Source organism: Mytilus edulis, chromosome 1, assembly GCF_963676685.1.
Source record: "Mytilus edulis chromosome 1, xbMytEdul2.2, whole genome shotgun sequence".
NCBI lineage: Eukaryota > Metazoa > Mollusca > Bivalvia > Mytilida > Mytilidae > Mytilus > Mytilus edulis.
Genome location: NC_092344.1, coordinates 103,425,961 through 103,442,871, shown reverse-complemented (window position 1 = coordinate 103,442,871; position 16,911 = coordinate 103,425,961). Strand labels below are relative to the sequence as shown.

At 31.9% G+C, this 16,911-nt stretch overlaps 1 protein-coding gene across 1 annotated transcript; it reads right to left on the bottom strand.

The window, feature by feature from the left end:
- Window positions 1-10,752: 10,752 nt before the first annotated feature.
- On the bottom strand, window positions 10,753-16,820 carry LOC139516608 (GTP:AMP phosphotransferase AK3, mitochondrial-like). The gene is made up of 5 exons (XM_071306806.1): window positions 16,565-16,820; window positions 15,379-15,498; window positions 14,811-14,983; window positions 13,869-13,987; window positions 10,753-11,979 (listed from the first exon to the last, which is right to left on the bottom strand). The coding sequence occupies exons 1-5, from the start codon at window positions 16,707-16,709 to the stop codon at window positions 11,862-11,864; spliced, it is 675 nt and encodes a 224-aa protein (XP_071162907.1). The 5' UTR covers window positions 16,710-16,820; the 3' UTR covers window positions 10,753-11,861.
- Between the last annotated feature and the right edge of the window lie 91 nt (window positions 16,821-16,911).

Genomic DNA, 16,911 nt, shown 5'->3' with positions numbered 1-16,911 from the left:
GTCAAAAACTAAACAATGAACAACACGAACCTAGCTAATAACCTGGGAGTGAACATACCAAACATGTATGACATCCTTAAGTGAAAAACTAAACAATGAACAACACGAACCCAGCCAATAACCTGGGAGTGAACATACCGATAATGTATGACATCCTTAAGTCAAAAACTAAACAATGAACAACACGAACCCAGCCAATAGCCTGGGAGTGAACATACCGATAATGTATGACATCCTAAAGTCAAAAACTAAACAATGAACAACACGAACCTAGCTAATAACCTGGGAGTGAACATACCAAACATGTATGACATCCTTAAGTGAAAAACTAAACAATGAACAACACGAACCCAGCCAATAACCTGGGAGTGAACATACCGATAATGTATGACATCCTAAAGTCAAAAACTTAACAATGAACAACACGAACCCACTCAATAACCTGGGAGTGAACATACCGATAATGTATGACATCTTAAAGTCAAAAACTAAAGACAGAGCAACACGAACCCAACCAATAACCGGGGAGTGAACATACCGATAATGTATGACATCCTAAAGTCAAAAACTAAAGACAGAGCAACACGAACCCACTCAATAACCGGGGAGTGAACATACCGATAATGTATGACATCCTCAAGTCAAAAACTAAACAATGAACAACACGAACCCACTCAATAACCAGATAGTGAACATACCAAACATGTATGACATCCTTAAGTCAAAAACTAAACAATGAACAACACGAACCCACTCAATAACCTGGGAGTGAACATACCGATAATGTATGACATCCTTAAGTCAAAAACTAAACAATGAACAACACGAACCCATCCAATAACCTGGGAGTGATCATACCGATAATGTATGACATCCTAAAGTCAAAAACTAAACAATGAACAACACGAACCCACTCAATAACCTGGGAGTGAACATACCGATAATGTATGACATCCTTAAGTCAAAAACTAAACAATGAACAACACGAACCCATCCAATAACCTGGGAGTGAACATACCGATAATGTATGACATCCTAAAGTCAAAAACTAAACAATGAACAACACGAACCCACTCAATAACCTGGGAGTGAACATACCGATAATGTATGACATCCTTAAGTCAAAAACTAAACAATGAACAACACGAACCCATCCAATAACCTGGGAGTGAACATACCGATAATGTATGACATCCTAAAGTCAGAAACTAAACAATGAACAACACGAACCCAGCCAATAACCTGGGAGTGAACATACCGATAATGTATGACATCCTTAAGTCAAAAACTAAACAATGAACAACACGAACCCAGCCAATAACCTGGGAGTGAACATACCGATAATGTATGACATCCTTAAGTCAAAAACTAAACAATGAACAACACGAACCCATCCAATAACCTGGGAGTGAACATACCGATAATGTATGACATCCTAAAGTCAAAAACTAAACAATGAACAACACGAACCCACTCAATAACCTGGGAGTGAACATACCGATAATGTATGACATCCTTAAGTCAAAAACTAAACAATGAACAACACGAACCCATCCAATAACCTGGGAGTGAACATACCGATAATGTATGACATCCTAAAGTCAAAAACTAAACAATGAACAACACGAACCCACTCAATAACCTGGGAGTGAACATACCGATAATGTATGACATCCTTAAGTCAAAAACTAAACAATGAACAACACGAACCCATCCAATAACCTGGGAGTGAACATACCGATAATGTATGACATCCTAAAGTCAGAAACTAAACAATGAACAACACGAACCCAGCCAATAACCTGGGAGTGAACATACCGATAATGTATGACATCCTTAAGTCAAAAACTAAACAATGAACAACACGAACCCAGCCAATAACCTGGGAGTGAACATACCGATAATGTATGACATCCTAAAGTCAAAAACTAAAGACAGAGCAACACGAACCCACTCAATAACCGGGGAGTGAACATACCGATAATGTATGACATCCTCAAGTCAAAAACTAAACAATGAACAACACGAACCCAACTAATAACCGGGGAGTGAACATACCGATAATGTATGACATCCTTAAGTCAAAAACTAAACAATGAACAACACGAACCCAGCCAATAGCCTGGGAGTGAACATACCGATAATGTATGACATCCTAAAGTCAAAAACTAAACAATGAACAACACGAACCTAGCTAATAACCTGGGAGTGAACATACCAAACATGTATGACATCCTTAAGTGAAAAACTAAACAATGAACAACACGAACCCAGCCAATAACCTGGGAGTGAACATACCGATAATGTATGACATCCTAAAGTCAAAAACTTAACAATGAACAACACGAACCCACTCAATAACCTGGGAGTGAACATACCGATAATGTATGACATCTTAAAGTCAAAAACTAAAGACAGAGCAACACGAACCCAACCAATAACCGGGGAGTGAACATACCGATAATGTATGACATCCTAAAGTCAAAAACTAAAGACAGAGCAACACGAACCCACTCAATAACCGGGGAGTGAACATACCGATAATGTATGACATCCTCAAGTCAAAAACTAAACAATGAACAACACGAACCCACTCAATAACCAGATAGTGAACATACCAAACATGTATGACATCCTTAAGTCAAAAACTAAACAATGATGAACACGAACCCACTCAATAACCTGGGAGTGAACATACCGATAATGTATGACATCCTTAAGTCAAAAACTAAACAATGAACAACACGAACCCATCCAATAACCTGGGAGTGAACATACCGATAATGTATGACATCCTAAAGTCAAAAACTAAACAATGAACAACACGAACCCACTCAATAACCTGGGAGTGAACATACCGATAATGTATGACATCCTTAAGTCAAAAACTAAACAATGAACAACACGAACCCATCCAATAACCTGGGAGTGAACATACCGATAATGTATGACATCCTAAAGTCAAAAACTAAACAATGAACAACACGAACCCACTCAATAACCTGGGAGTGAACATACCGATAATGTATGACATCCTTAAGTCAAAAACTAAACAATGAACAACACGAACCCATCCAATAACCTGGGAGTGAACATACCGATAATGTATGACATCCTAAAGTCAGAAACTAAACAATGAACAACACGAACCCAGCCAATAACGTGGGAGTGAACATACCGATAATGTATGACATCCTTAAGTCAAAAACTAAACAATGAACAACACGAACCCAGCCAATAACCTGGGAGTGAACATACCGATAATGTATGACATCCTTAAGTCAAAAACTAAACAATGAACAACACGAACCCATCCAATAACCTGGGAGTGAACATACCGATAATGTATGACATCCTAAAGTCAAAAACTAAACAATGAACAACACGAACCCACTCAATAACCTGGGAGTGAACATACCGATAATGTATGACATCCTTAAGTCAAAAACTAAACAATGAACAACACGAACCCATCCAATAACCTGGGAGTGAACATACCGATAATGTATGACATCCTAAAGTCAAAAACTAAACAATGAACAACACGAACCCACTCAATAACCTGGGAGTGAACATACCGATAATGTATGACATCCTTAAGTCAAAAACTAAACAATGAACAACACGAACCCATCCAATAACCTGGGAGTGAACATACCGATAATGTATGACATCCTAAAGTCAGAAACTAAACAATGAACAACACGAACCCAGCCAATAACCTGGGAGTGAACATACCGATAATGTATGACATCCTTAAGTCAAAAACTAAACAATGAACAACACGAACCCAGCCAATAACCTGGGAGTGAACATACCGATAATGTATGACATCCTAAAGTCAAAAACTAAACAATGAACAACACGAACCCACTCAATAACCTTGGAGTGAACATACCGATAATGTATGACATCCTAAAGTCAAAAACTAAACAATGAACAACACGAACCCAACTAATAACCGGGGAGTGAACATACCGATAATGTATGACATCCTTAAGTAAAAAACTAAACAATGAACAACACGAACCCAGCCAATAACCTGGGAGTGAACATACCGATAATGTATGAGATCCTAAAGTCAAAAACTTAACAATGAACAACACGAACCCACTCAATAACCTGGGAGTGAACATACCGATAATGTATGACATCTTAAAGTCAAAAACTAAAGACAGAGCAACACGAACCCAACCAATAACCGGGGAGTGAACATACCGATAATGTATGACATCCTAAAGTCAAAAACTAAAGACAGAGCAACACGAACCCACTCAATAACCGGGGAGTGAACATACCGATAATGTATGACATCCTCAAGTCAAAAACTAAACAATGAACAACACGAACCCACTCAATAACCAGATAGTGAACATACCAAACATGTATGACATCCTTAAGTCAAAAACTAAACAATGATGAACACGAACCCACTCAATAACCTGGGAGTGAACATACCGATAATGTATGACATCCTTAAGTCAAAAACTAAACAATGAACAACACGAACCCATCCAATAACCTGGGAGTGAACATACCGATAATGTATGACATCCTAAAGTCAAAAACTAAACAATGAACAACACGAACCCACTCAATAACCTGGGAGTGAACATACCGATAATGTATGACATCCTTAAGTCAAAAACTAAACAATGAACAACACGAACCCAGCCAATAACCTGGGAGTGAACATACCGATAATGTATGACATCCTAAAGTCAAAAACTAAACAATGAACAACACGAACCCACTCAATAACCTGGGAGTGAACATACCGATAATGTATGACATCCTTAAGTCAAAAACTAAACAATGAACAACACGAACCCATCCAATAACCTGGGAGTGAACATACCGATAATGTATGACATCCTAAAGTCAGAAACTAAACAATGAACAACACGAACCCAGCCAATAACCTGGGAGTGAACATACCGATAATGTATGACATCCTTAAGTCAAAAACTAAACAATGAACAACACGAACCCAGCCAATAACCTGGGAGTGAACATACCGATAATGTATGACATCCTAAAGTCAAAAACTAAACAATGAACAACACGAACCCACTCAATAACCTTGGAGTGAACATACCGATAATGTATGACATCCTAAAGTCAAAAACTAAACAATGAACAACACGAACCCAACTAATAACCGGGGAGTGAACATACCGATAATGTATGACATCCTTAAGTAAAAAACTAAACAATGAACAACACGAACCCAGCCAATAACCTGGGAGTGAACATACCGATAATGTATGACATCCTAAAGTCAAAAACTAAACAATGAACAACACGAACCCACTCAATAACCTGGGAGTGAACATACCGATAATGTATGACATCCTTAAGTAAATAACTAAACAATGATGAACACGAACCCACTCAATAACCTGGGAGTGAACATACCGATAATGTATGACATCCTTAAGTAAATAACTAAACAATGATGAACACGAACACAATTACTAACATACTGACTGATAATGTATGATGATAAAAACTCATGATATGAAGGTCAAAGTGACGAGTGTCATTTTTTGAATTTCTTCTCAAATGAAAGATGAAAAACTATATAAACCTTAGCTACTTCTTGACAATGGTGACAACAAAAACAAATGTAATTAAAGATACAAATATATAATTCAATAAATTTAAAAATTATAATACCTTTAAGTCATACGAATTATCAGTCACAAAATTTAAATGTGTAAAAGCAATGAGAATGGGATTCCTGTAGATTTAACTCTACTTGGGATAAATGTCTCTATTGATCTTACTGAAATTGAAAATTTAAAATATGAACTAAGATTACAGAGATTGAAAATACAATCAAAATTTGAACAAACGAAATACTATCCCCATTGAAAAATAAGTTATTAAATCACTAATAATATCGAAAAGAAATCATGTATTCCCATTCAATACTTAGTCCAAATAAAATAATACTCAAACACTTATTGACAAAATATTCGACTTTATATGGAATAAGAAACTAGATAAAGTAAGAATAGACATTTTGTCACAACTACACTGTACATGAGGTCTTTAATAATAAGCATTGAATATTCACATTAAAGGTTTGAAATTAATGTGGATTAAAAGGATGAGAAAGACTAATTCAAAACTTGTGAAGCTTATACTTTTTTTATAGATATATTTTTAAAACATAAATATTTTGAAATTGCAATCGCTAGGCCCTTGAAAAAAGTTGATTAGGAATCAATTTTATTTTTTACCAAGATTGGATAGTAACAGACGTGTGGCTGAATTACATTTTGAATGAATAATGGAAATTCCTGATTTGTGAAAAACTTAATGATGCATATGCAATATCAAATTAATTTACTTTCATATCTAGGTGTCATTTCTGTAATAAAAAACATATTCGAAGTATGTATCTCATATGCTTTAATAATTTAGAGAAGGTAAAATGTCAAATGATGCCTTCAATTATAATTTATTTTTAAACCTCCAATAGACTTAAAGTATAAAAAAGAAGATGTGGTATGATTGCCAATGAGACAACTATCCACAAAAGACCAAAATGACACAGACATTAACAACTATAGGTCACCGTACATCCTTCAACAATGAGCAAAGCCCATACCGCATAGTCAGCTATAAAAGCCCTCGATAAGACTATGTAAAACAATTCAAACAAGAAAACTTACGGCCTCATTTATATAAAAAAAATGAAAGATATGATTGATATTTCAAATATACTACATGTATTAATATTTAAAATAAAAGGTTGCATGTTAAATTGTCAACACAATGTACAAATTATAATTGCCTTTTATGTTACAAAACACCAAAAATACATTGGCTTCTATAAAGAAAAAAATAAGAATTTTATGGAAAAAGTATTTCCTGTTCAAGATCAAGCTGCAAAACACTAATGCATGCAGTTTTGGATGATGTGTGAAGTCAGAATATATTTTCTGGTCTAGTTCATATACATCTAGACTATGGGAATTAATACTTCTGGATTCATAAAAATACAGAAAAAGAATAAGTTGAACATTTGAATTTGAATTTTGATTTTGTTTGATTTGATATGACCAAAAAATATGATTTTAACAAATTTATTAGCAGTAATGGATACATAACATACAACTGTCCTGAAAAAATATGAAGACACATACTTCTACATAGAAAAATATGTGTAGGGCAGATAGCTGATGAATCCCCAAAATCCTTTATTGGCATTACAACCACCAGCGTAATATATTAGATAAAGATGTGTATAAGTTTTCCAAAAAAAGAACATTCGTCCTACTTTTCAAAGAATTAGTGAAAGTTGTTTCATGAGCTTGTCTTTAGTAAGTTGTTTAAATAACTGTATGTCTTTCGTCTTTGAACAATATTTATCTCTATAAATATTTAGATATTATGCATAAAATGTATGAATTATATGTTTATGTGCAAATAAAACATTGTAAAAGAATACAATAGCCATTTAAAGAAATCATTAATATGTCTGTCAGGTCAATGGTTACATACATTTCATTGTCACAAAAAGTTTTTTTTAAAATGCCAAAGAATAATACTCTATATCATATTGATTTCAATGATTTTGTTATTTATAAATGATATTTTTCACAATAAACTAACTCTTATGATAAATTTGATATCGATGGAAATCTTTTTGAGGACTCTCATAAAATGAGGCTAAAATGGAATGGAATTGTTTACATTCATTTGAACTTTGATGTATAGTTGTCTCATTGGCAATAATATCACATCTCCTTATTTTTATACAGTTGCTTACTTCTACATCATGTTGGGCTATGGTAGATAGTTTTCTCATAGGCAATCATACGATTTACCACATCTTCTTATTTCTATCTTCTAAGTTCTCACCAGAGTGCTTTTTCAAACTATTCAGATTACATAACTTCAATTATTAACACATTTTACTTTGGTTGATCAGATATTTGTAGACTGTAAAGAATTGTCAATTCATTTTATATATCTGAACTTCATGATCTTTATGTAAATACATGTAGTCAGTTAGTATTGAATTTTAAATCTTGAAAGAAAAAGAGTGATTTAAATTGGTGATAAAATCTTATTTTTTGTTAAAACTTATCATATTTATTTTCAATTTATGAAAATGAAATATTCCATAATAATATCTGAAAAGCACATAATCTAAGATTTTTACTCTTGGTAAAATTTTAATTGTTAGTTTCTTTTCTTAATTTCTAAATGAAGATACTCCACATAACTTTGATACATGTATATGAAATGAATTACTTATTAAGTGATCATTTTTTCTGGTTCAATGTATCAAAGGGGTGCTGAAAATATATGTGAATACATGAATATCCTTGACTCTAATTTTCATATCTTGTGAAATCAGTGCTAGATAAATCCTAAAAAGTGAACAATTATAACTAATGACGATGAATATTTTTCTTTGGGTGCCAGAGGAATAAGTTTGATAATACTCAAATATGACCCCTATTTTGGCTAAAATTTCACTATCACAATGTATCATAGTTAAGACAATGCAATGACTGTATAGGTCTATTTTTATTTGAAATTTTAGGTACTAACAGTGTTCCTATGACGTTAAAAGTTTCATGATGTAAACTAATACATGTAAACTAAGCTAAAGTTTCAAAGTCAATAGACCATGACTAAGGGGACTCGGTCAAATAATCTCTGTGGAAATGAGATGTGCCTATGCTAGTATAATTGCATACCAAATATCATTGACCTTCCACTAGTGGTTCAACACAAACATGACCTTATCACAAACTCATACATTGCTGACACTGATGCCTCCTATAATAGAAACAGCACACCTAAGTCTCGATTTTTCATCAAAGCGAATCTAAAAGGGCAAAAGTTCCAATAAGGAGTTGACTGAAGATTTTGACCTTTCTGACTTATCTGTAGATCCTGTCTTGAAGATCTTTTTTTCTTATTTATTCTAACAAAGACATGCAGTGTTATATACTTGAAAAGCTTGATAAACAGTATATTGCAATTTCAATTTTAATCATGTAGTTGACAGTTATGAATTTATATATTAAAATGTAAAAAGATAACTTCATGGTCAATCTTTATTATAAATATTAATTAATTATTCATTCAACTGGACATTTACTAAGTTGATCTTTTGATTATTTCATTTCTATTTAATTTTCAATTCTTCATTATGAATTAATCATTTTGAATTTAGCTTAATAATCCTTTTTCATTATTTTGTTTGAAATCAATGATATAAGAAATACATTTTATGATTTTGGAAGTGACTTATAGATGGTATAGGTCGATGTATTTTATTGTTTATGTAATATATTTGTATTTTGTTAAACAATTATTTCACATGTCAATACAATAAAAATAAACTTACTATTAAAAAATGCCACCTGTACTTAAAGTGTTCGAGAAATAAAACAAAAAGCATAAAAAATAGTCAACAATGTCATCCAAGGACAAAAACTCCAATAAGGTGTTGCTGATCATTTTTGCTAATAAAAGTTTTCCAATATCTGTTATAAAATAAGCAAAAATGAAAAAAAAATGGTATAAATCATCACATAAGGGCAATAACTCAAATTCCTTTGATAGATTTTATGTAAATGCTTAATTGGCAGATCTCAATATTTCTATCACTGCAAGATACTGTGTCTAAAGTGGTTTTCAAGATAATAGACAAAAAATGCATTTTCCCAATATGTTCTATTTTCCATAAGCCTGGATGTGTAATACCACTTTTTGATAAATTATCAAATTTGAGTACATATTTATAGCTGGGATTTAATTTTGTTTCAAACCCTCATTCATATATTGTTGTACAGGAAAATACCTATCCATTCATATATCATAGCAAAATAACCCAAATAATTCAGTTGTAATATTTTGCTGAGATATTATGGTTACATCGCACATAGGAGAGATCAATTATGGGAAGGACTGAATTTTTCGAATTACCCATTGATATATTTCCCCAGATGTTAGAAGTACAATCTAGGAAATCTTAAGATGTTAACCAAATTGGATATTCATACTTTAAGACAAAAAAAAAATTAGTACACAGATTTTACAGCATATTAACAGAATTTCTACCCATTATTATATTACCTACACTAAATTGCACCCCATTCAAAAAAAAATACTTATACAGACTAACTAATTAACTATCTTTCTACAGACAAAAATCAAAAGATTTCTTAGCATGCAGAAAGCAAAGACTTCTAATACACCTTATAGCTATTTGGAGATCTATTCCTCTGTTGGTTGAGCTTTTGACTTCATACAACAAGCACTTTTCTATTGTGGCATCAGATATTTTCTATTGTGACAGGATTTTTACAGGAAAGTTTGCAATGTGCAGTAATGGCTAACAAATAGAGATAAGGTGAATACAAAATCCAAAAAAGACGAGAAACAAATAAATCCTTCTGTGCTAAATGGGAGCATGCCCTTTAATATGAGCATTCCAGTGATTCTACCAGAAAACTGCAACATTTACTTGAAATTAATTACACTGAAGTCCACCCACTTTCCTAAGGCTTTGAAATTAATAACAAAATTATTATCATGGTACAATGTACTATAAAGAAAAATCTAATACACCAGAATAAACCTATAAAGATTTGTTGTACTTTATCTTAGGAAAGTTGTTTACAACTAGATACAATGTAATCTAATAAAGAATTTATCAATGCTTTAAAAAAATTCATTTGCTCTGACATATAGTATAACCATGATAAAAACAACTCATTTTTGCAAATCATTTCTATTTTTATTTTCATAATATGACATCAAAGATTTATAAAATATTGAAATTTTGTTAATGAAAATTTCTATTCTGAACATGAATAATAAAATGCTACAAAATACATTTGTACAGATACCAAATATATAACAACATATTTGATAGACTTATAACAATGACTAGCACTTGGTTATATTCAAACCACAACCGGTTGGAGTAAATATTTGATTCACTTTATCTATATACACAATTAGGAGCACACCACTAAAGTTTGAACAAAATTTTAGAAATACTCAGTATTACATTATATAGTCATGATAGTGACAGGTAACAAAAACCTCCTAGATAAAGTAGTAGGGCCAAATTAAGAAATACTGAAATAATGGCACTGGCAGTATTTCAGTATACTATTATTAGTCTGCATTTAAATACACAAAAAATCCTATAATATAGTAAAATAAAATAAATTATTGAAAAAAAAACCATTAAAAACTGTAACACACATCAAAACAGGATTGTCATCATTATTAAAAAAGTTAAAAATACAAAAAAGCATTATAATACTTTTATAACTGTAGTCATAGAAAGTTCATTGGAATATTACTATGAGTTCTTTCCTATGACTACAGCTATCTTTTTATAATACAAAACAAATTCAAAAAGTATTATTAAAATGTTTAACAATTGGGTATGCTGTAGGGAAATCATGGGAAATCAATGATATTTTATTACTGCATACTTATAATAGTCTCAACACATTTCCAGACCATAGTGGTAATCACTGGAGAAATATAACACTTGGCAGACGTTTCTGAAATGATGTACTGGTTAAAGCATAGTTTTGTCATGATTTATGTTTTTCTCTTGACAAGTTCATGTAAACTTTGCATTTAGGTCCAAGTAATTGTTGTTTCATACAATTTAGGTCCAAGTAATTGTTGTTTCATACAGGTCTTCTTTTTCATAATGGGCATCCATATATAATAGGTACATTATGTAATATTGAGGTTTCCAAGCCAGATATTTCAACAAGCAAAAAATTGTATGGAACATGAGATAATCTTTGCACAAATGTGTTCATACCAAGGGAGATAACTACAACTAATATTTCTAATCATTCTCCATAATGCGTATACTGTAATGGTTCTGTCTTTGTGGATAAAAAGGAATGTACTTTTGGCCATATTTCATTGGAATATCTCCCAGCAAATTCTTCTAACAGTCCATGATCTCTGTAACACAAATAAATAATTGATATAGTGGTAATTTTGGGATGAAGCAGTAAAGGGATTAAAATATCCCCAAATTTCACACCCATATAAAAGTATAGGCTTTATTGTACGGTCAAAAACATGAATTGCATTTTTAACAGTAGGATTATGCACTAAAAAATCATTACATATTTTGAAGTACGCTTTTAAAGCTCTTTAGTATAAATCATTCTGAGCATATGAAAAAGAACATGATGCATTAAATTGGTTATACATATTCCTTTGATTACCAATTGTGCCCTGTTAAAGCAATTTTTAGCAAATGACCAGAGCATGAATTGAAGCAATTCTATGGAGGTGATATGTTAACATGATTTCAACAAACAAATATGATTTGCCTATTGTTGACCAAATGTACTGCAATATTTATTTTATTTAACAGTGTTTAGCAAGGACATTGTTAAATTGGGTTCAAAGCCATTATTTCTAAATTTTCAAGGCAGATGACTTTATTGAAGAAGGACACCAATTGCTCAATATAACCTATAGGCTGTATGGACTGTATCACATAAATAGGTATATGTATGTATAATTACCTAAAATACTGCATTACAGGTTGTGTATTATAGTATATGTGTCTATCATTACCTCAAATACAGGTCTAACGACTTACAGAAAAGAGCAATGATTTGCAGAAAAGAACCAAAAGGGACTGAAAAGGACCATTGTTTTTTTTTTGGTTAATTGAAGGGGTACTAGAAAATTGAAATTTTTTTGGTAATCAAAGGGGACTAGCAAATTGCAAACATTGAAGTCTATAAATATTGAGATATTTTTCCCAAAAGTTTCTCATTACTTTTTGAAACTTATTGGGACCGGACTACTTAAATTACATGTGAAAAATTACAGGTAGGGTCGGATACCTATCTTATATACTACAGGTAAGGACTTTTCAAATATGTTTTGTAAAAAAGCTCATACATTTCTTTATGTCTTGGTTTTATTAGAAAATTTAACTGCATTGACTGCAATATCTTCCCTTTCCTTATCTGGCAGATTTGGCCTCCTCAATTTGTAGATTTAATCAAATTTCAATCTCTGTGTGCATTTAACATTTAAATCTGAAAGGAAATGGTGATGCTTACTTGTCACCAGGCAATATAACAATATCATCATATAAACAATCGAAAATAATTCTTTTTAATGTTTAGATAAACATTTAGAATATATATTTGTTTAGGGGCCAGCTGAAGGAGGCCTCCGGGTGTGGTAATTTCTCGCTGCATTCAAGACCTGTTGGTGACCTTTTGCCGTTGTCTCTTTGACACATTCCCAATTTTATTTAGAGTTAAATAGTATTTGATTTTCATTTATCTTTACCGCCAAATCTATAAAGATATGACTATATATATAAAAAATATAATATGCTTAAAAACAAATATTTTTATGATAAGATTAAAATCCTCGATAATGAAATAAATGGTAATTTATCATATATATTTATTAAAAAAATATTACTAAAATCAAGTAATTTTCTCTTTTTTTTATGTGTCCACAAATCCCTATAAATGTCAATATTATTTTGATGTATGTATTCATTTATTAAGAGGAATTGTTAACAAAATCAAAAGTTTGTGTATAAATATACATTGATTATAACAAGGATTTTTAAAGCTATACAAATCCTTGATTATAAAATAAATATATGTATGCTCTTTTCAGTTCCTTTTCAGTTCTTTTTGGTCCTTTTCAGTACTTTTAGGTTCTTTTCTGTAAATCGTCGCTCTTTTCTGTAGATCGTTGGAACACTCAAATACTACAGTACAGGTTGTGTATTATAGTATATGTGTGTATCATTACCAAAAAATCTGCAGTAAAGGTTTAGTTTTATAGTATATGTGTATTATTACCTAAAATACTGCAGTACAGGTTGTGTATTATTTTGATATGTTTCTAGTCGTTTTCTGACAGTTTCTGGTTTATCATCATCCCTTTGTATTAAGTCTTCTCCTGTTACATCATCTTTACCCTGCAGATAATACATATACATGATATGAGTATTGAGTACTCCTATCAGAAAATGCACAAAGAGGGGGTACAGGACCTTTATCAGGACTCCAGGATTTTCATCTCAGGATTTCAGGATTAACCCTTTCAGGATACAGGAATTCTTTTTACGAATTTCAGGATGTCAGGATTTAAATTTATTTAAATCTGGACCTCAGGATTCCGTGTTTTTAAGCTTAGTATTTTGGGATCAGGACCCTCCCTACCCTCCGCTACAATTAACATCAAAGATTAAAACTGACCAAAGATACATATGAAAAATTATTTAAAATTTTTGTTCAGTCTTTTATTTGTTAGCAAATGAATTATGAAATAGCATATGACTACTAAGAACCTAAACATATTCTGCTCTGGTGTTTTTGAAACCGAAATTATCATTATTGATGTTAAAAAAATGATAGAATTTGTGTATCCTAAGACCTTTATACAAAATCAAGGGTTTTTATAGTGATCATTTTTTTCTTTAATATACATTGTAGTAAAAAGAAGTGCTATTGAGTTTTTATCAAGCTTCATGATGTGCAAAATTACGTACTAAAAAAACTTAATAATCTAAGTTATCTCCCCTTATAAAGCAAAATTTAGCAATTTGTGAATCAATCTTATCAAATTAGATTTTCACGAGATAATTCAACTAACAAAATTCCATTACATCATGGACATATTAACCTGACTTTTGGAGAATTGAACTCAGTTTGATAAATTCAGTCATCAAATATATTGACATGAACTTTTTGAGAATTAAACTTTGTATAGTATATATTGGTACCTGATATTATATTTACCTGAACTTTTGGGGGATTGAACTCTGTATGGTATATTCTACCACTAGGTGCATGAGTCCATCTTCCTTTAATTCTATCAATAATAACCTCAAAAGGAACATTTAAATTGACAACCAAATCTATTGGTTCCTTCTTCAGTAGAGCACCAGCCTGAGTAACTGTCCTGGGAAATCCTAAAAAAATATTAACTCAGATATGTATGTAACAATGTCATATTGCAGCATAAAAAGGAAATATCAAATTTTTCTATCACTTTTCTCTGAGAACATCTAGCTACTGTTACCTAGTGTGTCACATATTTTTATACTTATCAAACCGGCCCCAAATATATCAGAGGTAGTTGAAAACTCTAGAATAAAAATTGGTATGGTTGAACAGTTTACCCAAGGAGTCTCCATTTTCTATCACTTGATGTCATATTTGTTATTTTTTTAAACAGCCTTACAGAAAGCAAAATAAGTTTGATCATTTGTAAGAAAATATAGATATGAATTCATGACAACTCTCCCCACTGGCAAATTGGTCCACTTTTAATACATGAGCTGGTGATTTTTTTTGTAAAATTTACCATCTAACAGCCAACTGTGAGATTTCATGTTCTGTAATTCATTCAAAATCAAGTCCACCATGACATTGTCAGGAACCAACTTCCCATGGTCAATATAATCTTTAGCTAACTGGCCGGCAGCTGAAATGATATAATCAGTTTAAAATATGTCTTTGAATATTAGAAATATTGCTGGAAATAAGAGTCAATTAGTGACAACACTTAAAACGGTAGAATATTCAGTTAAAAAAATCAGTGAATGGATGAGCTACATGTAGTACCAGGCTGAAAATTTAAAATGTTCATTCTTTTATTTAAATCTACTAAGGATCAACATAAACAGGCACAATATCCCAAGGGAATTAGTTATTGACTTGGCAAAAATTAAAATGACTTGGCAAAACTCAATATGATAATGAATCCTTTGATTTCATAATTACTTAAAGAAAACACTAAAATGCTGAATATGGTTGGGTTGTTGTCGCTTTGACACATTCCCCATTAGGCATTTCCTTTTATGAAGTTACAATTTAGGAGTTTTCTCTTATACCATATATATGTCATCTGGAGCATTGAAGACATCAGATTGACATTATATCGCCAAAATAAGGACAACCTTTATTATCTGTCCTATTGTTATACACTGTACTCATACAGATATGGATCAAATGAATTCTAGTCACTTTGGCACCTGGTCGAATACACGTATCTTATTATTCTAAGCACCTGGTATACATGGGTATAGTAAATTCAGAACCCAGGTAGTTACCTTCGGCACCCATAACAAACATTATGTTTTTGCAAGTAATTAAATACTCCATTTTTTTCATATTTTAATATACCCACAAGGTGTCAAGGTTTTATTTAAACATGTACAGTAAACATGGTAAAGCAATAAACATATTTACACTTTTGGTATTTAGCTGTATCTTGCCTCCGAATGACCTAAGATCGACTCCGAATCACCTTTTGACGTCAAGCAACAATCAATTTTAGATTGTGACGTCAAATATTTTAAATTATGATGTCAAAGTTTACGGGAACCTGTTTGATTTTAGGTAATGGCGGACTTTGCATACAAGTGTAAATATGTCTATAGCATTGAAGTTCTGCACCTTATGAATGTGCATAATGGCATTGCACTAGTGGACTAGAATGAGATGTAATGTAGCTTATAAGTACTATATCGACTTTCAAAAGAACTCACTAGTTTTATTTAAAATCTGAGATCTTAACAAGTCACCACTTGATAAATGTTTCAAGTTGAAATCTTTGACAATTCTTGTTGATATGGTTCCCTTGCCTGAACCAGGAGGGCCCATTATAACTGCTCTAAATATTTTTGAAATCATTTGGTTGTTCGTGTTATTAAATGTGTTAAAGTAACAGTAATTGTCATTGATTCGTGATAACCCACAAGTCAAACGTCATATATTTTGACCTCACAGGGTTTGCGATAGTTTGTCGTAAATTGTAAAGATACATTTAACATAGATATAACAAATTAACTATAAATATTTTTTGAAAATATGCAAATCGATAATTTCATGTTTA

What these genes read in the sequence shown, in the direction of transcription:
- LOC139516608 (XM_071306806.1), bottom strand. Translation starts at nt 16,709, where the DNA reads ATGATTTCAAAAATATTTAGAGCAGTTATAATGGGCCCTCCTGGTTCA. An exon ending in TCAGATTTTAAATAAAACTA is followed by an intron (nt 15,499 to 16,564) that starts GTGAGTTCTTTT and finishes ATATCATTTCAG; the next exon opens with CTGCCGGCCAGTTAGCTAAA. An exon ending in CCTGTACTGCAGTATTTTAG is followed by an intron (nt 11,980 to 13,868) that starts GTAATAATACAC and finishes TTTGTGTTACAG; the next exon opens with AGATCATGGACTGTTAGAAG.